General features: G+C 57.7%; 2 protein-coding genes and 1 non-coding gene across 6 annotated transcripts in view; 1 reads left to right on the forward strand and 2 right to left on the reverse strand.

Moving 5' to 3' along the window:
* Positions 1 to 232: 232 nt before the first annotated feature.
* Positions 233 to 305, reverse strand: TRNAR-UCG (transfer RNA arginine (anticodon UCG)). Its single transcript has one exon. It is a non-coding gene; the product is annotated as a tRNA-Arg (tRNA).
* Positions 306 to 525: 220 nt separating this feature from the next.
* Positions 526 to 17,703, forward strand: POLG (DNA polymerase gamma, catalytic subunit). 2 transcript variants are annotated; one of them, XM_087856648.1, is made up of 23 exons: positions 527 to 702; positions 1,471 to 2,250; positions 4,937 to 5,132; positions 6,009 to 6,173; positions 6,278 to 6,424; positions 6,572 to 6,651; positions 7,460 to 7,642; positions 7,724 to 7,878; positions 8,042 to 8,168; positions 9,044 to 9,280; positions 10,141 to 10,261; positions 10,408 to 10,512; positions 10,824 to 10,931; positions 11,998 to 12,158; positions 12,810 to 12,863; positions 12,969 to 13,086; positions 13,545 to 13,680; positions 13,782 to 14,028; positions 15,192 to 15,314; positions 15,435 to 15,603; positions 15,718 to 15,926; positions 16,606 to 16,766; positions 17,166 to 17,703. In XM_087856648.1, exons 2-23 carry the CDS (start codon positions 1,631 to 1,633, stop codon positions 17,222 to 17,224), a joined length of 3,681 nt encoding a protein of 1,226 aa, XP_087712774.1. In that variant the 5' UTR covers positions 527 to 702; positions 1,471 to 1,630; the 3' UTR covers positions 17,225 to 17,703. The 2 variants fall into 2 exon arrangements, with proteins under 2 accessions (XP_087712775.1, XP_087712774.1); XM_087856649.1 differs by lacking the exon at positions 16,606 to 16,766 and having other exon boundaries at positions 526 to 702.
* The window catches only part of FANCI (FA complementation group I), a 77,883-nt gene continuing 69,365 nt past the window's right edge, over positions 17,478 to 25,995 (reverse strand). For all 3 annotated transcript variants that reach the window (XM_045813028.2, XM_045813026.2, XM_045813027.2), the window contains exons 32-38: positions 25,576 to 25,763; positions 24,430 to 24,483; positions 24,288 to 24,347; positions 20,277 to 20,348; positions 18,802 to 18,897; positions 18,402 to 18,509; positions 17,478 to 17,613 (exon numbers count right to left, since the gene is read on the reverse strand). In XM_045813028.2, coding sequence (XP_045668984.2) covers positions 17,533 to 17,613; positions 18,402 to 18,509; positions 18,802 to 18,897; positions 20,277 to 20,348; positions 24,288 to 24,347; positions 24,430 to 24,483; positions 25,576 to 25,763 — 659 coding nt within the window. In that variant the 3' untranslated portion in view covers positions 17,478 to 17,532. The remainder of the gene's footprint in view (positions 17,614 to 18,401; positions 18,510 to 18,801; positions 18,898 to 20,276; positions 20,349 to 24,287; positions 24,348 to 24,429; positions 24,484 to 25,575; positions 25,764 to 25,995) is intronic.

Raw genomic sequence — 25,995 nt, forward strand, 5'->3', positions numbered from 1 at the left:
CTCCGCCTGCGTGGGGGTACCCGCGGCTGGTGCATTTTAGAAATGCGCGCCCGCGCCTGGGACACGTAGGCGAGTAACTTCACAGGGACGTGCCGGGCGGGAGCCGTTACTTCTGAGGATCCGAACGTTCCCAGATCGCAGTGTGGGGTGGAAACCGGAGACCACATTTCCTACGGTCCCCACGCTACCTTCCTAGGGAGGAAGAGACCAAAAATTGTAAGCACACCCTTCGCGACCGCGGCAGGACTCGAACCTGCAATCTTCTGATCCGAAGTCAGACGCCTTATCCATTAGGCCACGCGGCCGCCCGACACCTAGTGTTCTGTGGACAATCTGAAAAGTATCGCTACCGCCCACCGGCTTGCGTGGGACCAATCCATTTGTTCCTTGGGCAGGGGAGGTTGGACTTTGGCTCCCAGAGTTTCGCAGGGAGAGCCCACCCGGAAGTCTCCCTCTCTCCCCTGCGGGCGGACCGGTCCACTTGCGGCCCTCCTATTGGTCGCTCCGGGAGTCTCCCGCCTGCCTCTTGGGTAGCCGCGGGACGGAGCGGGGCGCAGACGGGAAGTTGCGGCTGCCAGCGAGGCGGACTGGTCGGTGGAGGCCACACGCCACCCCGAGGCTGCGTAGGCCGCGCGGAGGGAGACGCAGCTCCGTCGGCCTGGGGTCGGGAGCCGCGGCCCGGGAAGCAGCGGACTGACCGAGGTTTCCGGCGGGTTCGGCCCGGGGGGGGGGGGGAGGCCGGGTCGCCGAGCGGCGGCGCGGCCCCTCCCTCTCCAGTCAGGGAGCGAGGCCCGGAGCTGGGCGGAGGCTCGTCCCAGGGCGCACCGCGGCGCCGCCGCGGGGCACGGGCGGGCGGCCGGGCGCGCAGGGGCCGCCGCCTCCTGCAGGGCGCCCTGGGTCGGCGGGGCCACAGCCCGGGCGTGGGTGGGGGCCCCGGAGGCCGACGGCCAGCCCTGCGGGTTCGAATCCGGGGGCTGGCACCTGGCGGCGGTAGGCCCTCGGGCCGCGCCGGCCGTGGTGATGGCAGCCACGGTTTGGCGAGCGTTTGCCGAGGGTCGGGTCTCGCGACTGCTTTGCCCTGAGTCACCCAAACAGCGGTCCCGTGTGACAGAATCCGTAACCCCATTTTACGGAGTAGGAGATTGGGGCCTTAGGGAGCTCGCCCAAGGTCACGCATCTCCTAACAGCCAGAGCCGGGATTCAAACCCGCCGCGTCCTCCTCCGGGACCGTTGCTCTTAACCACTGCCGCCGCCTCCCCCAAGTTCACTGATGCACCTGCTTGAACCTCAGTGTCCCCTGGTGGGGTATTGGTAATTCCCGTGGTTGTTCGGTGCTTCAGTGAGAAACTGTCCCTAAAAGCGCCTGGCGCAGTGCCTGGGACGCAGTAAGTGCTCGAGGAGTGACGGCTCGTCACGGAACACGTAACGCACGTGTAAGAAATAACACTTGATATCGTCTGTCTTCTTCAGGATTTGTGGGTGGAAGGCAGGCATGGTCAGACCCATTTCACTGACTGGAAAACAGAGACAGGACGTGTCTCCCTCCACGTCTTTCGGCCAGTAAAAGCAGCCAAGCTGGAGCCCAAAGCCAGGTGCCTTGACTCCCAGCGGGGGGCTCCCTGCACCAACCATGAGCCGTCTGCTCTGGAAGAGGGTGGCCGGCGCCACCACCGTCGGGCCAGGGCCAGTTCCAGCTCCGGGGCGCTGGGTCTCCAGCTCCGGCCCCGACCCCGTCCCCAGCGACGGGCAGCCGCAGCCGCCGCCGCAGCAAGCGCCATCCTCGGAGGGCGGGCAGCTGCGGCACAACCCATTGCACATCCAGATGCTGTCGAGAGGGCTTCACGAGCAAATCTTCGGGCGCGGCGGGGAGACGCCCGGCGAGGCCGCGGTGCGCCGCAGCGTCGAGCACCTGCAGAAGCACGGGCTCTGGGGGCAGCCGGCCACGCCCTTGCCGGACGTAGAGCTGCGCCTGCCGCCCCTTTACGGGGGCGGCCTGGACCAGCACTTCCGCCTCCTGGCCCAGAAGCAGAGCCTGCCCTACCTGGAGGCGGCCAACTCGTTATTGCAGGCCCAGCTGCCCCCCCGGCCCCCGAGCTGGGCCTGGGCGGAGGGCTGGACCCGGTACGGCCCCGCGGGGGAGGCCGAACCCGTGGCCATCCCCGAGGAGCGGGCCCTGGTGTTCGACGTGGAGGTCTGCTTGGCAGAGGGAACTTGCCCCACGTTGGCGGTGGCCATATCCCCCTCGGCCTGGTAAGTAGGGGCTGGGCTCAGGGGACTTCAGCACAGGTGAACATTTACTGAGCTCCCACTGTGTGCCACGCAGGTGCTCTTCTAGGGACTGTGGATTCCGTGATGAACTAAAGTAGGCCTGACCCCAGCTTTTACAGAGTTTACTTTCTGGTGGGAAGATACAAGCAGTAAACACCCAAGCAAATAGCAGGCGGTGATAGGGGCCGTGTGGAGAACAGTAGCTTGTACTTGGGGTAGTAGGGGAGACCACTTGAGACCACCTCGATTTGGTGCCTTTCCCTCTCCCCTAATAGCTTCCTGAGAAGTTTGTCCAAGACGTTTGAACAGTGCTTCTATTTGGGGATGCTATTGGTTATCCTGGGCAGGAGAAATCTCCCTTTGGCGGGACTGTCCCAGACAGTACAAGACATTTAGCGTCCCCAGACACTCCCTTAAATGCCAGACCAAATAGCCCCACCGTGTCACCAAACACACTCCCACCCCAAGGTAGCACCCCCCCATTGCCCCCAGTTGAGAGACGTTGCTTCCTGCCCCCAGCCTCCCAAACAGGCATTTTGGTCCCCAAAAGGTATATCCAAATCTCTCTCTCTTCTTTTTAAATAACATCTAAGTGCTACCCACGTTTCTTTTTCAAACAATGATGGTAGTCCTGTTTCTCCCCTTTTTTATTCTTCATTCCAGGATTAAAATACTATTTACAACCCTAATGCTTTCAGGCATGGCCAGCACAAAAGTTAGCAGTTTCTTTATTCCTATTGGAAGCTACATCTTTGTAAAGAAAGCTGCGAAATGTTAAATATGCAGTTGAAAATGGTGAAAACATGGCTAAATAGATAAGGTAGGCATTAATGGCTGAAAAGAGCAAAACCAGATTCCGCATTGATTTAGTTCCAGTTGAGATGAGAATCTCAGTGCTTACTGTGTAACTTGAGGGTCAAAATAGAGGGAGTAGCACCCGCCGTGGAGAAGGTACAGCAGGCTGTGGTGGCTGAAGGAAAATGAGGAAATCAGTGACAAGAAAGACTTGTTTTTTGATCTCTCGGTCGTTTTTGGCCATTTTACCTCAAGTCCCCTTTTCTCTTCCTCCTCCTTCCTCTCCCTGTCCTCCCCATCCTCCTCTCATCCTCATTCCATTCTTGCCAGTGGTACTGGAGGCGCTGCTCGGTTTGCGTGGTGGTTTTGCGTGGTGGCGAGGCCTGGGCTCCCGTGGGGGCCTTCCTCCTGGGAGCCTGACTGGCGGGGGCGCGGGGGTACCAGGTGGGGCCCTCCGAGCAGTCCGCTGTGAACTTGGACCTATCCCTGTCCCGTGGCTGTGTAACCTCACGTTCCAGGCCAGCCCGAAATTTTGGGGTGGGGGTGGGGGGGCTGCTTAGACATCCCGCAGAGCAGCTTCCCAAAGGCGTGGCTGAGGACTATGGTTGTCACACTAGGGGACATCACACAGGTGCCAACATTTGTCTGAGATTCCCAGGACAAGCGTAGAGAGTCAATGGCATTGATCTGAATCATCTTGAACGTGCAAACCCTGTTGGCATGTTGGCTTCTTTTTTATCACACACGTGTAGTAAGACGGCTCTGTGCGGCTGAAGACCTGGATCTTGACACCAGTCTGGCCTTTCCTTGCACCTAGAGTTCTGCCATCACCGTAGCCTCAACCATTTGACATCTTCCAGCCTCTTTGGTGTTTGTAAGGGCTCTGAAGGGGGAGGGGGTTGCAGCCTGAGTCCCTGAGTGTATCGCCACCATTTGGAGTGTGAGTTAGACTTCAGCAGGTTTAAAACCAGGAACTGCTTTCTGCCCGTAGCCCCCTCCCCTGTGGAAACCACGGTTGTGTGTGTTGAAACTGTAGAGGCAGATGCCCCCCCACCCCAGGGTTGCCCGGAGCTCCTGTGCGGCTACACCGGCCACGCCTCGTCCGTCATGCACTTTGATGCTGAGTGGCTCTGACCCTTTGGCGTCATTCCTCAGTTTCCCCCCACTCAGCCTTGTGGATCTGGAGCACCTTCCAGCCTTTTCCCGAGTCAGGGTCAGGCGCCCACACGCAGTGCTCTTCCTCTGCCCTCCCGGCCCCTGCGGTCCCGCGCTTGCCCTCGGCTCTCCTGGGGGGCTCAGAGAGGCCCAGCACCTGCTCCAAGGTGCACAGTGTGCTCTTTGTCCTTTAGAGTCTTTCCAGCTGTTAGATGATTCATCCTGTACATGTGCAGCGTTTGTCTTTTTCTTTTTTTCTCTTTTTTTTGCCACTTTCAACCAAAAAAAAATAAATTTCCCACTTTGGATTCTGTTGTAATTGTCTGTCTCCCTTACTAGCGTTTTGAACACCTGCTGTTTTGTGCTTATAGACCCGAGGGGTTGACAGTGCCCACAAACAGCACCGACTTCGGGAACGCCGGACCTAACAAACACCTTGGCGGGGTCCAGGCCGGGTGTCTCTGAAGGACACCCAGTGCCGTGGCGTTTAGCTCCATTTTTATCTGTGGAAGGGAAAAGTAAAGGAGCTTTTATGACCTCCCTCCCACACGCCCCCACCCGCTCTCTGGCTCCGTGAGGGTTGGGAGCACCCCTTGGTCTTGCTCGAGTCCCAGCTGCTAGTGCAGGAGCCGGCTCGCGGCGGTAGGTGTGCGGTGGGTGTTGCGGAGGGAAGTGTGCTGCCTCTGTGCCGAGCCCGTCTGCCTCTCGCCTCCCTCAGGTATTCTTGGTGCAGCCGGCGGCTGGTGGAAGAGCGTTACTCTTGGACCAGCCAGCTGTCGCCGGCTGACCTCATTCCTCTGGAGGTCCCTGCCAGTGCCGGTGGCCCCACCCAGCGCGGTTGGCAAGAGCAGTTAGTGGTGGGGCACAACGTTTCCTTTGATCGAGCGCATATCAGGGAGCAGTACCTGATCCAGGTAAGGTTCCTGGGGCCAGTGTGGCTTCTGGCACGGGGTGGCCTAAGGCTCTGATCCCGGGGGGCTAGGGAAGGTGTTGCTTTTCCCGGTCAGTGTCTCCTTCGTCTTTGTACCAACTGCAGCGCCCCTGTCGATTAGCCCTACGCCTGGTCCCTGTGCCTAGGAGTTCATTCCCCAGGACTTGCCTGGTGCAGGACTTGAGTTGTCAGAGAGTACGAAGACTCCTTCTTTCCGTGTGGTGTTTTAGAGCTTAGTGTGGGTCTTTGGAAGCTCTGGGCCACACAGCCTGGGCTCGCATCCTGCCTCAGCCAGGGACAAGACATGTGAGCGCCTTAACGTCCCTGAGCCTCAGTTTCCTTATTTGTAAAAGGGAGCTGGCAGAAGTCACCTGGCAGGATTGCTGGGGAGGTTTGAACGGTGTGCACACCGGGTGGATGCTTGTGGCATTCTTAATGGTATGGGAAGTGTTCTTCCATCGCATCCTCACAGTCACCCCAGCAGAAAGGCAGGCCAGGCGAGGGCAGCCTTGAACAGGGCCGAACAGGGCCACAGAGCTTGTGAGCGACAGGGCTGGGGTGGGGGCTGAGCCTGGGAGCCCAGAAGGCCTCGATTTGGCCCCTGTGTTTCCAAGGCAGCCGTTGGAGCTGTTGCTGGTTGCTGGGAAGGACTTATGTGTTGGGACTGAGCCGGGCCTGTACCTTTGAGGGTGGCTGGGATGTGGGAGGGCGAGCCTGTCACGGCCGGGGGTCTAAGCGTGAGGAGAGCTTCAGTGTTGGAAGGCCGTGTGATGGGAGGCGGCTGAGGTGGGGCGAGTGGGGTGACCCCGAGGCTGAGGCGGTGCCGGGTGGCCTCAGCTCCAGCCTCTCTCCCCTGCAGGGCTCCCGCATGCGCTTCCTGGACACCATGAGCATGCACATGGCCATCTCAGGGCTCAGCGGCTTCCAGCGCAGTCTGTGGATGGCCGCCAAGCAGGGCAAGCGCAAGGCCCGGCACCCCACGCAACGAGGCCAGAAGTCCCCGCAGAAAGCCAGTGGCCCAGTGGTGAGAGCTCTCGGCGGGAGGCTGGAGCAGGGCGCTTGGGACGGTCTCACCAGCCTGCCTGTCTGTCCCAAGGCTGACCTGAATTCCTTGCTCTGGCTCCCCAGGTCTCATCCTGGGACTGGCTGGATATCAGCAGTGTCAATAATCTGGCAGACGTTCACGGCCTCTATGTGGGGGGGCCTCCCTTAGAGAAGGAACCTCGAGAACTGTTTGTCAGGGGTAGCATGAAGGACATCCGGGAGAACTTCCAGGTACAGTGCTGGAGAGGGGCTCTGGGGGGATGGGCCGTGGCAGCCCCTAGCTGACCCCAGGGAGTGTAGCTGCCCGACCTGACCCTGAGGCCCGGCGATGGCAGTGGGATGGCTGCCCACCCAGCGCCTTCCTGTCGCCTGTGCCAGGACCTAATGCAGTACTGTGCCCAGGACGTGTGGGCCACCTATGAGGTTTTCCAGCAGCAGCTCCCGCTCTTCTTGGAGAGGTGAGGGGGAGCCCTGGTGGGGGAACCCCTGGGGGTCAGCAGGGTCCTGGTACCTTGGTCCTCTGTCAAAAGGTGGTGCCAGGTCTTTCTTAGCCTGTGGACCTTAGCCTTTGTGGGTTGAAAGAATGGAGCCATCGAGTGGAGTGATGGCCACCTGGGTCCTGGACTCTGGGTTTCTACAGAGGCCCTGGAGGGGAGGGCTGAGGCTGTGCTGGAGTTTCATGTGTGTGGTCTGGGGGTTCAGCACCCTCTCTTTACCCAGATCCTGAGCCCGGGGCTTCACGTCCATCTTGGTCATGTTTGCTAGTGAGTCACTCTTATGGTGTGACCAGTCACAAGTGTCACCTAGACCTGGTTCAAATCGACTGTCTACCTTGCTCATCTGTCCTCGGGCAAGTCGCTTGGTTTCTTTGAGCCTCAGCGTTTCTGTGCGTGAAGCATACGCAGATAGTACTTGGCCGCCCTAGGTGTGTGCGGTTTGTCTGCGACCTAGCACAGCGTCTGGCACTTAGTCGTGACTCAGGAGATGGCACCGGTTTTCACTTTCACCTGTAACTGCCACGTTCCCCCTGAGGACGGGAGGATACTGTCTTCACCTGATAAAGGAACTGAGGCTCAGAGAGACAAAGCGACTTACTCAGTGTCTCACAGCTCCAAAGTCGTCGAGCTGGGCTCGAGACCCTGGTCTGTCTTCAGAGCTACGCCACCTGGGTGGTCGGCTTGAGGCTGGCCGGACTGGCTCAAGGATGGGGCCCAAGCCTTGCTTTCTGTGGCCATTTTTGACCGCCCCGGTGTTGGCCCCTGCCAGGTGCCCCCACCCGGTGACTCTGGCTGGCATGCTGGAGATGGGGGTCTCCTACCTGCCCGTCAACCAGAACTGGGAGCGGTACCTGGCGGAGGCGCAGAGCACCTATGAGGAGCTCCAGCGGGAGATGAAGAAGTCGCTGATGGACCTGGCCAATGACGCCTGCCAGCTGCTCTCAGGACAGAGGTAGGCAGGCCTTGGGACGCAGGATCTAGGTGCGCACGGGCAGGCTCGGCCTTACCCTGCCCCGGTGGACTGGCTCTGCAGGTACAAGGAAGACCCCTGGCTCTGGGACCTGGAGTGGGACCTGCAAGAGTTTAAGCAGAAGAAGGCAAAGAAGGTGAAGAGGAAGGAGCCTACTGCAGCCAGCAAGTTGCCCATCGAGGGGGCTGGGGCCCCTGGGGATCCCAAGGATCAGGAAGGTGGGGAGCATGGGTGGGAGGTGGGGCAGGGATGGTCCCTGGGACAGTCCTGGGACCCAGGGATCGTTGGAAGGGGTCGCTCCGGCCTTTCAGAGCTGAGTAGGCTGGGCAGGTCTTCTGGAGAGAGCCTTCTGGCCCTGATGGTCCTGCCCACCCTGTGCAGACCCTGGCCCCCCCAGTGAGGAGGAGGAGGTTCAGCGAGATGGCATGGCTCGTGCCTGCTTGGAGCACCTGAAGGGGACTGCAGAGGTCCTGCCCAAGCGGCCCCAGCACCTTCCTGGACACCCTGGGTGAGCCCCAGCCCCTCCTATATGCAGAGTCTACCCTTCTCCCCCCTTAGGCCTCCGCTGTCCTGGGCTCCAGAACTGGGGTGGTGTGGGGGGGGCCCTTCCTGACCTGCTGCCGTGCATTGTCTTCTAGTCACTTGCTCGCTCTGACCCCCGGCTCGCTGGTCTCATTCAGTGCAAGTGCACCGAGCACCTGCTGTATGCTGGGCCCAGCTCAGCCACTCGGGGTGCAAATGGGAACACAGTTCCTTTCTGGGAGCTGCTTTCTCCCTAGGAGGTGCCAGTGCAGTTGGTCTTTACATTCACGATGAGAAGGAGGAGTGAGCAGTGTTGGGACAGTACCTAACTCTGCTGGGAGAGATCAGGGGAGGCTTCCTTGAGGAGGGTTTTTTTTTATTTGAGCCTCACAGACAGGCCGAGATGAGAAAATGGGGCAGCCAGGGTGAATGGCAGGGTGTAGACATGGCACCTTCAGGACCCTGAGAGTGAGGTCTTCTTAAGTTGTGCACCCTGGGTGCCTTACTTGCCTCGCCTTCGGGTTGGCTGTGGTGAACAGCCTGTGCGAGATGGGGCTCCGAAGGCCCTGGTGTGTCCCTGGAGCAGCAGTGGGGCAGATCTGCTGTCTCCTGTGGCCAGTTACCCTGTATGGAATGGAGCTTGGGAAGGGGCCCGGTGCCGGGCCATGCTTGTGGGCCCAGGCTTCTGACTTAATGGGGGGCATGGGTGTACCCTCAGAGGGAGGGGACTGTGACTATAGGCTGAGGTCACCGGAAAGCCTCGGGGCTTTGAAGGGAGGTCGCAGGAGAGGGAGCCTGGCTTGCAGTCACATGCTGTCCTCCCCCACCATGGTGACGCTGCTCTCCTCTGGTGGGGCGTAGGTGGTACCGGAAACTCTGCCCCCGGCTAGATGACCCTGCATGGACCCCGGGCCCCAGCCTTCTCAGCCTGCAGATGCGGGTCACTCCAAAACTCATGGCGATGACCTGGGATGGCTTCCCTCTGCACTACTCGGAGCGGCATGGCTGGGGGTACCTGGTGCCTGGGCGGCGGGACAACCTGGCCCAGGCGCCCGCGGAAACCGCCCCGGCCTCGGCGGGGGTGGCCTGTCCCTACAGGTGAGGCTCAGGGAAGGAAAGGGTGGCGTTGAGGGACCCCTTCCTCTTGCTGGAGAACCCAAGCCTGGCTCAGGCCAGTGGGAAGAGCGGGGGTCTGAGAGTCTGGGAGCGAGTCCTTTTTTCCACGGCTGCCCTTTACTTGTGGGGCCCGAGCCCCGCGGGGGCGTGGAGGCCTGAGGCCCTGCTGCCCTCGGTCCGGCGGCACAGCTGCCTTCGCAGGAGCGTGTGGAGCAGGGGCCGCCGGAAGCAGCCGGCAGATGGGCAGTTTTCCTTCCTTGTGTAGTTTATCGAGCACGAGTTCTACTCTGTGGTTGACCCTTGTGTGGTGCTCCCTCGTTTGTGCGCAGGCAGCCGCGCGAGTTAGAGCGTTACCCACATCGTGCGGTTGGCAGAGTGAAGGCCTAGGAAAGTCCTTTGACTTGTCTGAGATCCTAAACCCTGAGCTTTGGACAGGTGGCTGTTGGGGACAAGCCATGGCACTTGACGTGGCCCAGGTTGGGAGGCCCAGCTCTGCAGGACAGCCCGAGTCACCTGTGGGGCCCTTGGGACAAAGGGGCCGGGGTCCAGCAGGGGCAGCTGCTCCGCTCCCAGAGCTTTCCCAGCAGAGGCGGCCCCTGCAAGCTGGCGAGGCACTTAGATTGGGTCAGACCAGCCCTCGCACCTTTGCCTGCCACTGGCGTGTTGCGGTTGGCTTGCGATTTGTCACTCCCTGTCTGAAAACCAGGGAGAGCGCTGTCTGCCTTTGCCTCAGAGCCGGTTCTGAGGCCTAAGTGAGGGGAGTTGTGGAAGGCCCCAGTGAGCTGCCTGGCCCGGAGCGGGCCCCCAGTAATCAGAGGCCGCTGCCGCTGTTCTCTGCCCAGAGCCATCGAGTCCCTGTACAGGAAGCACTGTCTTGAACAGGGGAAGCAGCAGCCGGAGCCCCAGCAGGCAGGCCTGGTGGAGGAGTTCCTGCTCGCCGACGGCAGCACCATGTGGCAGACGGTGAGGGCACCCCGAACCTGGGCTCTGGAGTCTGCTCCCTTCCAAGGACTGGTGGCCTCCGGGTGGGGGCGGTGCTCTGGGGGTACTGGGTGGGTCACCCCAGGCCGGTCCGCTGCTTTATGTCCTGGGCACCCGGGCCCCTCCAGGTGGAAGAGCTGGGCTGCCTGGAAGTGGAGGCGGAAATGGAGGCCGAGGCGGAGGCCAGGGCAGAGCGCTGTGGAGCGGCAGTCCCCGGTCAGCCCCTGGCTCTGGTGAGCGGGGCTTCTGCTCTGGGGTTCTCTGGGCGGGCGCTCGGCGGGCACGGGCCCTGCTCTTGTGCCCAAGTAGCTCTCCCCGCCAGAGAGTTCCCAAGGTCCCGGGGCAGGGTGGGGAGACACTGTCTTGCCCTTGGGTGTCCCGGCGGTTTTTGGAGGCCAAGGAGGGAGCCTGAGGCTGGTGGCCGTCCTGCCATTTCTCAGCACACCGTTGGCTGCTTCAGGCCCTTTTCCCACACCCTACCCCGTGGCCCTCGCCGAATGCAGGTGCTGGAGCAGGGCCTCATCTAGGTGTGTGGCCCCCACAGACTGCTGCTGGTGGCCCCAAAGCCAGCCAGCCAGCCTATCACCATGGCAACGGACCTTACAACGACGTGGACGTCCCCGGCTGCTGGTTCTTCAAGCTGCCTCACAAGGTGTGTGTCCTGGTTTGCGCCTGTCCCGTGCTGCCCTCACGGAGGCCCGGGTGACCAGTGACTCAGCCCAGAAGTGTCTTTGGAGCAGGAACGACATGCATGGTGGGCGGGGTGCGGTTGCAGACAGTTCCCCGTCTCTCGGAGTCTTGCCTCCTGAGAATGGGGTGGCGAGGGGCGTGGTGGAGCAGTCGAGGGGGCCTGTCAGGCACCACACACGTTTCGTGATGTCGACGCTTCTGTCGGCCGATGGCGGTCTGTTACCCGGGTCAGCCCTGGTCCCGAAGCAGATGATTTCAGCTGACATGTTGTCGGGTGGTCGCTAGTAACGTGACGCTTCGGCACCACGCTCATGTTGCTCACCTCGCTTCATCTCCTCGCGGAGGCATCTTACCAGCTCACGTCAGCACCAGAAGGGCGAATACAGTACATGAGATGTTTTGAGAGAGAGAGAGAAGCCGCTTCTTGTAACTTTTTTTTTTTTTTTAAAGATTTTATTTATTTATTTGACAGAGATAGAGACAGCCAGCGAGAGAGGGAATACAAGCAGGGGGAGTGGGAGAGGAAGAAGCAGGCTCCTAGCAGAGGAGCCTGATGTGGGGCTCGATCCCATAACGCCAGGAGCACGCCCTGAGCCGAAGGCAGACGCTTAACCGCTGTGCCACCCAGGCGCCCCCGGTTCATATAACTTTTATTAGTTTGTTACATTTCCATTTTATTGGATATTTCTGTTCATGATAATTTCACCACACTGTATGATTTATAAGTTTTATCATAAATACATATAGGATAAAAGCACGTATGGGTCAGCACTGTGGTTTGAGGCATCTGCTGGGGATCTGGGAGGCACCCCCCCCAAAACAAAGGGGGTTGGCTGCCTTGTGGGGAGGGAGCCAGACGTGTTTGAGTCCTTGTGCTTATGTGCATGTTGCCCTTAGGGATTTGCCCCAGACTGCTCTGCTCGAGGTTCTGGGCTCAGTGGGCAGACTTGAGGTGCGCAGGGCATCGATGGGTTCCCTAGTCGGGTCTGCCATCAGCTTCCAGCTTCTACTTCCTTTGCCCTTTTCAGGATGGTAGCAGCTGCAATGTGGGCAGCCCCTTTGCCAAGGACTTCTTGCCCAAGATGGAGGATGGCACCCTGCAGGCCGGCCCAGGAGGTGCCAGTGGGCCCCGTGCCTTGGAGATCAACAAAATGATTTCTTTCTGGAGGAATGCCCATAAACGAATCAGGTGGGCGACCACAGGAGGGCAGAGATATGTTATCCATGCCCCTGGCCAGGTTATGGCAGCCCTGGGACCCCCTTTACCCACTTCCCACCCAGGCCCCCTGCCCCCACCATGCTGCACTGGAGGGACAGCCCAGCTACGGTCGTGAGGCTTGGCTGCTTGTGGTTCTGGTGCCATGTGATGACGGGCCAGTCCTTTTCCTTCCTAGCCTCAGCTTCCATGTTCAGGTAGAGAGAGGTGCTGTAGGGCCTTGAGGGTGGAGCTGCCGCAGTCCTGGATGTGGCTGAGGAGCGTGGAGGGCACCTGGCCTGGGAGTGGGGACCCGAGGCTGGCGATGGCAGGGGGCTCCCTGCAGGACTGGCTGCCAGAAGGGCGCTGCCGTCTTGGCCAAGGTCCGCCCCAAGCATGGCCGAGGTGCTTGGGTAGAGCAGAAGCTCTCTGGGAGGCCCGGCCGGTTCACAGACGGCGTGTGCTCCTGGATGGCAGATTCTAGGGCCCCAGGCCTTGGCTGTGCCACAGCCCGCCCCTAAGTGAAGTCTGTGGGAAGAGGGTGATGCTGGGCCAGGAGGGGGCGCAGTAGCCCCTAACGCTGGGCGTGGGGGTGGATTCCGCTCCTCTTGGCTGTTCTAAGCCTCAGTCCATCTGTCCCCACAGCTCCCAGATGGTGGTGTGGCTGCCCAGGTCGGCTCTGCCCCGTGCCGTGACCAGGTATGGCCTGCCAAGTGGTTGTGGGGACAGGAGGACTGAGTGGGGGGAGGGGGACCTAGGCCCAAAGCAAGCTGCCGAGACTCATGTTCTCCCCCACCCTGCCAGGCACCCCGACTATGACGAGGAAGGCCGCTATGGGGCCATCTTGCCTCAGGTGGTGACTGCTGGCACCATCACCCGCCGGGCTGTGGAGCCCACGTGGCTCACCGCCAGCAATGCCCGGGTATGTGCCCTCTGCACGTCAGGGTCCCCGCTCTTCCTCTCCTGGGTCTCTTCGAAACTGGGGTGCAGAGGGCTTTCAGCGAGGAGCGTGAAAAGGAACATCAGATCTGGGGCAGGCAGGACTCCAGCTCAGATCTAGCTGTGCGGCTCTTCAGTTCCTTCAGTGAGCTTGGCCTGAGCCCCTCGCAGCCACACGTTGACGGTGCATGACATGCACAGCTGTGCTGGAGCGGAGGTGGGGCCGGGCGTGGAGGGAGGGGTTCTTTACCCTGTCACCCCCAGTGCTGCTAGGCTGTCCCAGGAACACCTGGGACTGGAGTTCGGGGCAGTGCTTGGCATTTCCTAAAACCCACCCCCTCAGGAAAGGCCCAGCATTCTCAGCCAAGCCTGGCTCCAGGAGTGGGGTGGGAGGAGTCTCGCTGGGGTATCTGGGTAGGGCCTGACCTCCCTCTTCGGCAGCCCGACCGAGTGGGCAGCGAGTTGAAGGCCATGGTGCAGGCTCCCCCTGGCTACGTGCTCGTGGGTGCCGACGTGGACTCGCAGGAGCTGTGGATCGCGGCGGTGCTTGGAGACGCGCACTTCGCCCGCATGCACGGTGAGCGGGAGCCGGGCCTGGGCCAACGCCAAGGCAGCCACGGCGCTGGTAGAACGTCTCCGAGCCGCCTCTCTCACACCTGCCTCCCCTGCCACCCCCAGGCTGCACGGCCTTCGGCTGGATGACACTGCAGGGCAGGAAGAGCAGGGGCACCGACCTACACAGTAAGACCGCCGCGACCGTGGGCATCAGCCGGGAGCACGCCAAGATCTTCAACTATGGCCGCATCTACGGGGCGGGGCAGCCCTTCGCGGAGCGCCTGCTGATGCAGTTCAACCACCGGCTCACACGGCAGGAGGCGGCCGAGAAGGCCCAGCAGATGTACGCCGTCACCAAGGGCCTTCGCCGGTGAGGAGCCCTACCCCGTCCATGTCACCCCCAGGGCCTTAGGCCTGCTCTGCGCCCTTTTACCGCGCTCATCCCGTCTCCCTTTCCCCGTGGCCTGAGCCCTCTCGGCTGCTCTCCCTCCAGACCTCTCACCTGGCTCCAGGGTGGTTGGCATTTGCTCATTGAATAACCTGAACCAGCTTTCGTCGGAGTTAAGGCAGAGCTAGCAGCCGCGCGGGTTGGGAACTCCCACGCCTCCCGGGCAGAGCGAGCGAGCGAGGGAAGCGGGAGGGGCGGGGCGTAGCGTTGGCAGGGGCAGCTGGGGCACACTGGGGGCTCCAGCTTGTGTCCTCTGGTGCTTCCACCTCCCGTGTGCTCAGGGAGGGCCCCTGAAGCAAGGGTGAGGGAGGAGGGGACGGTTCTAACTAGTGTAGCTACTCGGTACGGTGGCCACATTCAATTGGGCCGCCTCAGGAGCCTAAAGGGCAAGCAGGCGATGGTGCAGGGGTGTGTGACCACAGGACGTGGGTGCGGCCTGCAGCGTGGGGACCGTGTGCTGGGGGGCGGGGAGCAGAGTGGTGTTGACAGAGGTCGGGCCTTAGTTGCGGAGACCTTTGAAGGTGTCACATGGGTGTCTGTGCTGAGGGCACGGGTGGTGAGGAAGCCCCGGTGCAGCTTGGAGCACATGCGTGACGTGCCTCTGGAGCCCTTAGGGGACAGGCCTGGTGGTGTCCGAGGCCACACAGAACCTGGGAGTCTGGGGCAGTGGGAACGGAGGTGGTCAGCCTGACTTGGCTGTAGGTCTTCTCCAAATGCCCTTTTTAAGGAGTATCCCGTTTCCTACCCTCTCCCTTCTGGGGTCATAGCCCTTCTGCCTCCTGAACTAAACGTGGTGCCCGGTGGTCCCCGGGCAGTTCCGTGTCTGCAGCAAGAGGACGTAGTGACAGTGCTGGCTCCTCGGTCGGAGTCAGCCCTTTCCTGGGCTCCCGTGGCTCAGCCCGCACGGGTTCCCATCTGGCTGCGCCTCTTCCTTGCAAGTCACTTACCCGCCCTCAGCCTGTTTCTCCCCCTGAGGTAGAGCGTGCGGGGACAGGCGTGAGCCAGGTGCCCGTGAACACGGGAGCGCGGGGCTGGGCGCGCAGGAGGCACCGCCACAGGAATGATGGCGGTGACACTGCCCCCAGGTATCGGCTGTCGGACGAGGGTGAGTGGCTCGTGAGGGAGCTGCACCTCCCCGTGGACAGGACCGAAGATGGCTGGGTTTCCCTGCAGGATCTGCGCAAGATCCAGAGAGAAGCTTCGAGGAAGTGAGTGAAGGCTGGAGGGAGGGTCTGGGCGGGCTCACGCTGGGAGAGCTGGGATGCTTCGTTTTTAGTTCTGAGATGCTGAAAGGCAAAGCTTGCCTTTTTTTTTGTCTTGGCCCCTAGGTCACGCTGGAAGAAGTGGGAGGTGGTTGCCGAACGAGCTTGGATGGGGGGCACAGAGTCAGAAATGTTCAATAAGCTGGAGAGCATCGCCATGTCTGACACCCCGTGTACCCCGGTGCTGGGCTGCCGCATCAGCCGGGCCCTGGAGCCCTCGGCTGTCCAGGGGGAGGTAGCTCGCTGCCCTCGGGGCATGGGGAGAGCGGGGCGGGGCTCCCGTGCCACCTCTCCCCGCAGTGAGCCGTGTGTGGCAGAGCCCCTCTGACCCGGGCCCCCTCCCCCCCAGTTTATGACCAGCCGTGTGAACTGGGTGGTGCAGAGCTCCGCCGTGGACTATTTACACCTCATGCTCGTGGCCATGAAGTGGCTGTTTGAGGAATTCGCCATCGACGGGCGCTTCTGCATCAGCATCCACGATGAGGTCCGCTACCTGGTGCGAGAGGAGGACCGCTACCGCGCGGCCCTGGCTCTGCAGGTCACCAACCTCCTGACCAGGTACGCGGGGCCCGGCCGCCGGCATCTCCCAGGGAATGAACGTTTCTGTTCTTAGTAAGACCGGCCTTAAGAGAGATTTTTTGGGTTTGGAAAGACCATAAACCCAACCAGATCACAGAGGTGGTGAGGTGTGCCGAGAGGAGCTGCTGTCATGGACTCCCCTAGACAGACACACACCTTGGACAGCTTTTCTCAGTTCCTGCAAAATTGAGATGTGAATGTTTCCTTAAGTGCCAAAAGTTCGTAAGGCGTCATTCACCATGTTTTCTGGTGGTAGTCTGAAACTCAGACATGGCTTAAAAAAATTTTCTATATTGAACTATATTTTCTTATAGTAAGATTCCTAGTTTCCATGGTTGAATTTAGTAATTATAGTTCATGTCAGTTTGCCATTCAGAACTAGTTTGGGAAGCACATCTGTCCTAATGGGTAAATAATGTGTACAGTACTTCACGCTGTCTCCACGGCCTTCTCCATCTTCCCCCTGGGGCCTTGTGCCTAACAGAGTCCTCGTATATTTGAATGTTGAGTGGCCCAGGAAGTGCATTTTTTTTTTTTTTTACATCAATCAGTAAAGGATACTGAACTTCTGGGGGGAAAAAGGCATGTTTCGAATCCCTAACTGCATGGCTTGCTTTCGGGGGGAGGGGCCGGGCCTGAGAGATCGGGTCTCTTGCAGGTGCATGTTTGCCTACAAGCTGGGTCTGAATGACCTGCCCCAGTCAGTCGCCTTTTTCAGCACAGTCGATATTGACCAGTGCCTCAGGAAGGAAGTGACCATGGATTGTAAAACCCCTTCCAACCCGACTGGGATGGAAAGGAGATATGGGATTCCCCAGGGTAAGCTCCACACTTCACTTCTCTGTTCGTTATGTGTAAAATGTAAGATGGACCCAAATGGTCTCAGACCACAGGAGGTTCAAGACAGCCGCCGTCCGGGCGGTGCCAGTGGATAGTGTGCCCTGGGCCCCCAGTGAACACGGTGTTCACAGCACACGACGGAAGAAGCCAGAACTCATATTTCTGGTGTGGTCGAAGAAGAGTATTTATTTTAAGAAACTGTGCTTTGAATAGCAAACAAAGCAGAAAGATACATTTAAAAAGAAAATAAGCTGACACAAACTTATTTATACAGAAAGAAACCAGACGGCACCTTCCCATCCCTGGCAGTCGCTCCGCCTCCTCCCTCCCTCCTGGCTGGCTCCCGGGCACCGCTCACCACCCTGCACTGTCTTTCAGGTGAAGCGCTGGATATCTACCAGATCATTGAACTCACCAAAGGCTCCTTGGAACCGTGACGCTGGCCTGGACCGCAGCTCTGCCTGCAGGCCCCGGATTTGCTCCCGTGGAGCGCCATCGGGGCGGTGCGGGCTCCCACACTCAGGCGCGCAGCTGTGCTGTTTGCGAAAGGGCTCGCGGGAGGCCAGCCCTCTGCAGGCGCAGGACCTGCCGGGAACGACCACCCCTGAGGGAAGGTGCAGTGGAGTTCAGTGGGTTCAGAGCCAAGATGCCACCAGCGGTGCAGGCTGTAGGACAAGGGGGCACTGTTGCTTGTTGGGTTAAAAAAAAAAAAAAAAAAAAAAAAGCAGAAGCCCCAAAGTTCACATTAACTCAGGCATTTCATTTCTTTTTTCCTTTTCTTCTTGGCTGGTTCTTTGTTCTGTCCCTCGTGCTCTGACGCAGTGCCCTAGCGGGGGAGAGAAGTAACGCTCAAATGTGATAAGCCTGCTCAGAGGCAGTGGAAATAAAAACAAAAATCCTTTATCTTCTCATCAAAGCCTGTGGTAGTCCTGCTTTCTCCCCCTTCCCACTGCTAGGAGGTGGTTCCGACGGTGGAAGAAAATGGAGGCCTCCCAGGGGGCCGAGCACCCAGCACCGAGGCCCTCCCTTGAGCCAGAGGCAGGGGGCGAGGGGACAGGCGCCTCCGTGGGTCTGCCACCAGCTCGGTGACCGGGCCGGGCACCCTCTGGCCTGGAATGTGATCATCTGAAAAACGTAGCTTCTCAATTTTTGAGGAGCCAGAACTGAGGGTGTCTTAGGTGAACTTCCATCTCAGACACACTTGAGCTGCTGAAGTGTCTGGGAGCCCCCGGGGGTGTGCTCAGCAACCGCACAACGAAAGGGCGCAGGAGGCCGAGGGACGGGGGAACTGGAGGAAGCCCTACATCGAGGAGGGCGGGGAGACCGGTTCCACTAACCGGTTGCTGTGCTATAACCCTGGGGTAGTCATTTTCCAGTGGCTCGAAAGGTCACGAGGAGGACCCATGGTAAGAACTTGTGTCCTCACCCCCTTTCTGGAAAGGTCTACCCCAAACGTGCACCAATGTGGGTGACTTCACGTGGTCTGAAATCTGCAGCCCTTGTCCGAGAGGCCGTGGTCTCGGCCGTGCCTGACCGCCCTAGCTTTTCCTCTGGGGGTGGGGGGGGCTCCCTGGAACCAGTTGTGAGGGCGTCCAGTCAGAAGCAGGCACTGACCTCTTCGTGTCCGTCGTCCTCATCCTCTCGAAGAACCATGTCCAGGATGTTGCCTTTGATCTTGAAGTCCCGCGAGGTGCTGAGCCTCATGTGCTGCATCAGGTTCACCTGGGACACAGTTGTGCGTGTGGGCGGGTCTTCCTGCGGGAGGACAGGGCCCGCCAGGCCACAGGGGCAGCCTCCACGGCTTTTGACCGACCCTTCAGTTCTCCCAAAAGCACGCATACCCGCTTGACCTGTTTTATCGTAGTTCCTACGTGAGGTCTGAACTCAGGCCATCAGATGGCAGAAAGCAAAGAGAGGGAGGGTTCTAGTTTCTTCCCCACTGCCCTGTGCTGCTGCAGTGTGCCACAGCCCCTCCCAGGTAAGTGGAAATGGTAGAAAAGAACAGCATGATCACCTTGGACTTCTTCGAAAGGTGGATGAGGAATTTTTCATACTGTTCAATGGCGAAGATGAGATTAGGGATTGGCTTGGTTTCCCGAAGAACTCTGGCCTACAGGACAAAGAAGAGAAGACCTAAGACTTCGATTTCAGGTTCAGAGGTTTCTGAGGTTGTCCTCCAAAGCAGTCAGTAGCAGAACTGCCCTGGGCTTGGCAGGAAAAAGCTAGTCTGTCTTCCAGTCAAATGCAGGATTCCTTATGTTCTGGCAATCTAAGATTTCTTGCAGTTAAATCTCATCAAAGGACTGGAAAGACAGCACCAAATCTCCGGCTGAGAATTCTTGGTATTTACTGCTCTGCAGACTGGCTGAAAGAAGGGCCGCCTGTAGAAATCTGGTTGCCGCCCTGGCTTGATTGATATTCTGCCACCAGGAGCTCACTCTGCACCGGCTCTGTCCCCCTTTCTGGTCTATGTGACCTTCTCACTGCTGGGATTCTATTTCCCCCAGTCAGACTTGTGATTTGTAGGTCCTCCCAAACTACATGCACATCAACGTGGTGGTTTTTTTTTAAATAAAGGCCACAACTAAGGATGTGGGGGGAAAATAAAGATGGGACCAGTATCTTGGAGATACTTCTATATCTGAACATTAAAATCTCTTTCTCATGCCCGTGTCCTGCAGTATAATGCACTACAGAACCTATTTAGCCAGGCCACTCGGTGGGCCCACTTCTCTCCAATACTTCAGTTCTGCAAACAACACCGTGGGACTGTCCTGCACGTGGGCCTTTAGTCTCCGCTCCCGCAAACACAACTGCCGGAAAGCGCACGAGGGCAGGGCTCCTGAAATTCAGCGGTTATAGCCAACCCCCACTCCCCGGCCTGTGGATGGGCACCTTTGCCAGCAGTGTCCCAGAGCACCCTTGTCCCTGCTCCCGCCCCTTACATGTGCTTTAGGGACCATCTTCTAAGCTCATTAACTTTTCCTAAAACAATTCCTTCCCCATGAGAATCCTAAGCCATTGCCATTTTTAAAGGAAGAGCTTAAGATTTCTGGGTGCTTCCTAAATAAAGTGTGTGGCTTTTTGCTCAGAGAAAACAGATGTTCCCTCTGAACACACAATCTGTGAGCTGAGAAGCAGCCACACACACGTTTTTGTAAGCACATCAAGGAGCTACAATGCGCACGGCCCGGAGCTGAGCCGTCTACACCGCACAGCGCAGCGTGCAGCACACTGAGAGGCGCACAGCTGCCTCCGTGGTCAACCGCAGGGCGTTTTCATCCCCGCAGGAACCGCGCCCCTGTTTCAGCAGGCACCCCCCACCTCTGGACAACCACTAATCTACATTCTGTCTTCCCAGATTGGCCGGCCCTGGGTGTGTCCTATAGATGGAATCCCGCTGCACATGGGCTTTGGTGACCGGCTTCTGTCACTGCATGTTGTCACGGTCCCCCGGTGCTGCCGTGTCCGCCAGTGGCAGCTGCTTACCATGGCTGTGGCAACGGCGGCGGCTTTCCCCTTCTTCTCTCCTGTACATTTCAGGCTCTGACTCTTCTTGTTCTAAAGACACAGAAACAAATTCTCTTCACTCCCGAAGATGCTGGTGGTCATTTTCTAAGAAGATGATTATGGCAGAATATGGGGGGTGCATAAGGGGACCGAGTCTGGGCAAAGAGAGAACCAGCAGCAGAGGCTGGAAGATGGGGAACATTTTGGGACACTTTATGATCCTCAGATATTTGGGGGGTTTTGTTGTTGGGAGGTTTACAATCTTGCTCTTAGAACTAGCACGTGGAAGCGAGGGCAGGACCGATTGTTCCTACACCAGGCCAGCCAAGGGACTAGTGAGGTCCGGAGGATGGTGACAATGGGGACCGTGAGGACGGCGGCAGGAATGGGGATTTCCCAACTGGGCAGTTGGCTCAAAGGGTTTCCATGAAGGAGAGAAAGCCAGAGAAGCCATTCCCAGGGCCTTCCGTCTTCCCACTTAGAGGCAGACCCCAGACATGTGTTGTATGCCTGTGGTTACGTGCTTGAGAAGGGTTTCAAGGTCATAGGAACGCTTCCTGTGTTGGAAATATCGCAGGATAAAGAGCTCCTGGAGAAAGAATAAAAGGAACCAAGGGAAAGTTAGAAGAGAGTCAAGACCACCACATGCGAGCTACACGAACAGGCACTTTTACCTGAAGGGCTGTTCCGTCCCTGCTGGGAATGAACACCCCTGTCCCATGGGACAAGTAAGAGAATCAAAAACAGAGACCTGAAAATGGGGAGAACGGTACCACTGGAACCATGTGAGAGGCAGGAGTCTTAGTCCATGTGGCACGTTCTGGAAACCGAGAAACGGCAGGGATTCCAGAGGGGCTGGTATGAAGAAGTCTACTTTTAGCCCCGGAACACATGGTAGAGGGTGAGGGAGGCCCTTTTAAGAGAGGGGCAGGGAGGCAGCCGTGGACAGAACTCATATGACCAACTGAGAAGCGAGGTGTCTCCAGAGGTGGGACCCAAGATGGGACCCTGCTGAAACTCCTTAAATCAATCCCTGTCCATTGCCCATTCCTGCTGATTCAGGAGGACTAAACTCCCAGCCAGAAGAGGCATCTTTTATTTATTTTTAAAGATTTTATTTATCAGAGAGAGTGCACGAGAGCGAGCACACAAGCAGGGGGAACGGCAGGCAGAGGGAGAAGCAGGCTCCCCACTGAGCAAGGAGCCCGACGTGGGACTTGATCCCAGAGCTCTGGGATCAGGACCCGAGCCGAAGGCAGACGCTTAACCAACTGAGCCACCCAGGTGTCCCGAGAGGCATGTTTTAAGGGTGCACCGCTCTGGGCGGGATGCTAAGGGTTTGGAGTACTGGTTTTCACTGCTTGCTTCCCGCTGAGAGCCAAGGCTGTGGGGAAGGAGAGAGGGCGCTGTAAGAGCATGAACAGCTCTCTGAAACATGCGGCAAATGCAATCCTGGTTTCTAGATAGGAGATGGAATTAATGGAACCATAGGCCTTCTGCCCAGGGCTGTCATGAAGCACATCTCCCAGTCTGTGAAAAATGTCTGCCTGTGGGTCAGCTGACATGTCAGGAGGGCTTTAAGTCAAACGGAGATGTGGAAGGGGGAGAGCAGCCTGAGAACACACAAATCGGTTTTTCTCACGTGGGGAAAGAATAGTCTAGGAGACGCCTGGTGATTCACAGAAGCAAATGCTTGAGGATGGGGTCAGAAACACAAACTCGAACCCCTCCAAGAGCTTACATGTCACCAAATACCAGCTGACTGGAGAGCAGGCGCTGGCAAACTACAGCCCGGAGGCCAGATCCAGCCCACGCTTGTTTCCAAAAGCACCGTCTCGCGAGAGCACAGTCGTACGCAGTCTGCTGCGATGGCAGAGGACAACGTGACCGACCATAGCCTGCGACGTGTACTCTCCGCCCTTTTAGAGAAAAAGTCTGCTGACCCCTGCCGCAGGCTCAAACTACCTGGGTTCAAGTCTCTGCCTCTGAACTAGCTCTCGTTCTCTGCATTCGCCTCTAACCCTTTCCCATCGCTTACAAGGGCACCTACGGGTCATGAGGTGTGGTGAGGAGGAACGAGGGTGAGTGACAAGAGCCTGACGTGACACCAGGCCACGGCCGTAGAGACAGGTGAGGGTTCTCTGCTCTGGTGAAACGCATATGGTCTTGCCGCACTGGTTCCCAAGCTGTTTTCTTTGGACCGCTATTCTGCCAACAAGTACTTGTTATTAAAAAAAGAAAAGTTCTTGAACAGATTTGAAAACTACCACTGAACATAATCACTGTTGGAGCTCTCAGCAGCTTTACTCTGCTCTCGGGTACCACGAATCTCTAAGATGAGAAATATGGACAAGCTCTTCGCACCTAACCCTTCTGTAGGAGGACTGTCTCGATCTCTTGGGTTCACTGTGAGATGGGGCCTTATCGGAGAGCGGGAGCTCCGAACGTGACCTGAGCAATGGAGGGACACACCCCCTATTTAGACGAGAGAGGAGTCTGACGGGATGGCACCTATGTGAACATTTCTGAGCAAGCGTGCAGGCAAGGTTAAAGGAGGGCAGAAGCAACAGCCTGGGGAGAGCAGGCCGTTCCCTGTGACCTGACAGGGGGCCTGACCCAGACCACACGCCTGGTACAAAGGCAAGGTGACAGAGAGCCTCAACTACGGGCACACGACTCAGAACTCCTCGGGCCAAACCCGGGTGGCGGGCCACTCGGTCACGGATTCAGCACGGCAGGGGACGCACCCCTCACCATGCGCAGAATGAAGCAGTTACCGACAGGAAGATGGGCCTGTGCGCGACGCAGAGGCGGAGAGCAAGTGAGCCATCGCGACACAAGGGGTCCCGAGCCGCCGCTCTACACAACTGGACTTTTGGCCGGGGTTGACCCATTAGCGCACATCTGCTTGGCTCTTTGAAGACAAGTAACTGCCACCTGCCTTGTGACTAAGTGGCCTCGGGAGACCGTGGGTCTTCATGTGTTTAAGCCAGATTCTCAACTGGGGGTGATTTTGCCCTTTTGGGACATTTGGCAATTTCTAGAGACATTTTCAGTTGTCACAACTAGGGGGCCACTACCAGCATCTGGTAGATGGTAGAGACCAGGGATGCTGTTAAATAACCCAGAATGCACGGAAGAGACCCCACCTCGAGGAATCATCTGGCTCAAGAGATGTCAACAATGCAGAGGCCTAAAATCCCTGGTTTAAGCCGACAGTAACAGTGCGTCAGGGACGACAGAACCTGGTGGTACCGTGACTCAATGCCATTTACAATTTCTCCTAATCTTGGGACGCCTGGGTGGCTCAGTCGTTAAGCGCCTGCCTTCGGCTCAGGTCATGATCCCAGGGTCCTGGGATCGAGCCCCACATCAGGCTCCCTGCTCAGCGGGAAGCCTGCTTCTCCCTCTCCCACTCCCCCTGCTTGTGTTCCCTCTCTCGCTGCCTCTGTCAAATAAATAAAATCTTTAAAAAAAAAATTTCTCCTAGTCCTGAAAGAGCCCATTACTTTATCAATTTAGGAGGAGAAGAAAAGGGGTCTGGGCACCTGACAAGAACAGCCCACATGCCCTCCACTCCTTGAAAGGGTTGGTGCTCCCACAGACACGGCACCGTCGGACCTCAGCCCTCTATGTGCTTACTGCTTCTTTACTCACAGACCAAAGGATGGCCCATGGCATGGATTTAGGATCACCCAGATATGAACCGAGTCGCAGCCCCATCATGCGTGTTCCTTCCCTGCTCCAAATGCAAACATATCAAACACTTTCTCCAAAGTAAGAAAAACTTTTGTTCTTTGTATGATTAAAGATTTCTTTGCTGTAAATACCTCAAGCCTTGGCTTGGTCCCAAGTGGGCACCTTTGGCTTATGGTAACTGGGAGGAAACTGCATGGACACTGGGCTCACGGGATCAAGCAGTCCCCTGGGGACACAAGAAGTCCTTTCTTCCTGGAAGATCTATTTTGGTATTGACCCTGAATCACTTACCTGTATGTAAGAAATGAAAGAGTAGCATAGGGGGGTCAGATGAGAACCGGACAGCTTCACCTGCAGCAAGAGAGAAGGAGACCAATGCAAACGCAGGAATAGAAGGCTTCCCCCATTCCTAGGAAAGGAATTTTCAACTCACCAACTTCTCCATATTTTTCGGAATTCCTCTGGAGCTCGGACACACCTGGAGATACTAACCAAAGATTCCCAGGTTTAGCCTACGTCCTCTATCAGCGTCCCCGACAGCTATCACCTACAGGTGAGTCAGCGAGCTAAGGCAGTGGGCCTCACTGCTGACGGAGAGGGAAAAGGAAGCCAGCGAGCACGTCCACAGACAGTCCTAGACACCAGGCTTCTCTGTCCCCTCCCCAAAGCTCCCGAGCTTCCCAAACAGGCAACGAAGGGCTTCCGTTTCTGACTTGTTCAGCTTACTGCTTTAAAAACCCTTCAGGCCGATGGCCCCTGCATCTAGAAAACCAAAGACTTTGCTGTTTTTCCTTTAAAATATGCCCGGAAAGAGAAGAGGAGAGAAGAGGCTTTCGGTATTTCCAGCACGGAAGTTTTGGAGCCACGCCGTGCGGCCAGAGCTGCACCTTCTCAGAGACGGCGGCACTGCTGTTTCGGGACAGCGCGTGGCCGTCCACCATCTTTCTCGGGTTGTCTAGGCCCTTCTAAGTATTTAATATGGATCCCTGCTACAGTCAGAACCACGTCACCCAGTGCCTACCACCTTCTGAATGTCTGCTGAGGACCAAAAATAGTCCAAGTGCAAGAGAAGAGTTCGTTGTTAGCAGATACTGGGGAGCATTAACTCAAACCCAGGGCGGAGTACGCCTTGTATTTAAAAATACTAACCTTTCTCCCACCCACGTACCTGACCTGGAAGGCATTTAACACTTACTTCTTAAAGGAACAAAATAAGGAAGAAACACCTCTTTAGTGCCCAGACTGGTTTGAAATAGTCTAATTCTGTGTGCAATACGGCAGCTACTGAATTCTATAGCTGTCGATTAGATTAAGTCTTAGAAGGCATTCGAAGAGGCATTCGCTCCCAATTAGATGCCACATATGCCCCTCAAAAAGGGGGGGCTCTAAAAGCAGATTTAGAATATGCCATCAACTGCTTTTTTTTTTCCTAGCCTGTGGAGACACCTGCCACCTACTGACCAAACCAGAATCAAACCACAACCCGCACAGGGGTAGGCAAGAGTCCTGCACAGGGCTGTTCCACCGCGGTGGGCTGCTGCCCAGGCCGAGTGACTCGGGTCATCTCGCAGATACTCACATATCTGACAAGTGCTGTGAGGATGGTGTACATTTTGCAAAGGTCCTTTAACAAGATGTCCACACAGCTGCCCGATGGCAGGGCCGTCTGCACCAGCTCGTGGAAGAAGGTAAGCAGAGTTCCCAGCTGCATGATGATGGCTTTCTCGATGGGATGATTAGGTCGGGTTGCCTGAGAAAAGGCCTCTTCTGAAGGGAAATGAAATTGGCACATTCAAACCCACAGACCTTATTTTCTAGTTAAAGCGAAGGAGACTTAGAACTCAACTAACAGCGATTAAACGGGCAGTCTGTAGGGACAACGAGCACGTAATTCATCATGCAGAGTGAATCGATAGCCATTCTATCCCAAGCCACACTGCTGTCTACCTTGCCCATCACACTGGCAATCCGGCTCAAACCGACAAACAAATCGAGTGGC

This window comes from Ursus americanus, chromosome 28, assembly GCF_024610735.1.
Source record: "Ursus americanus isolate L20-20 chromosome 28, mUrsAme1.1.p, whole genome shotgun sequence".
NCBI lineage: Eukaryota > Metazoa > Chordata > Mammalia > Carnivora > Ursidae > Ursus > Ursus americanus.

Coding starts and splice junctions, on each gene's coding strand:
- POLG (XM_087856648.1), top strand. CDS start 1,631: ATGAGCCGTCTGCTCTGGAAGAGGGTGGCCGGCGCCACCACCGTCGGG. Junction 9,281..10,140: donor GGGGTGGCCTGTCCCTACAG/GTGAGGCTCAGG, acceptor TTCTCTGCCCAG/AGCCATCGAGTCCCTGTACA. Junction 10,932..11,997: donor TCTTCAAGCTGCCTCACAAG/GTGTGTGTCCTG, acceptor TGCCCTTTTCAG/GATGGTAGCAGCTGCAATGT.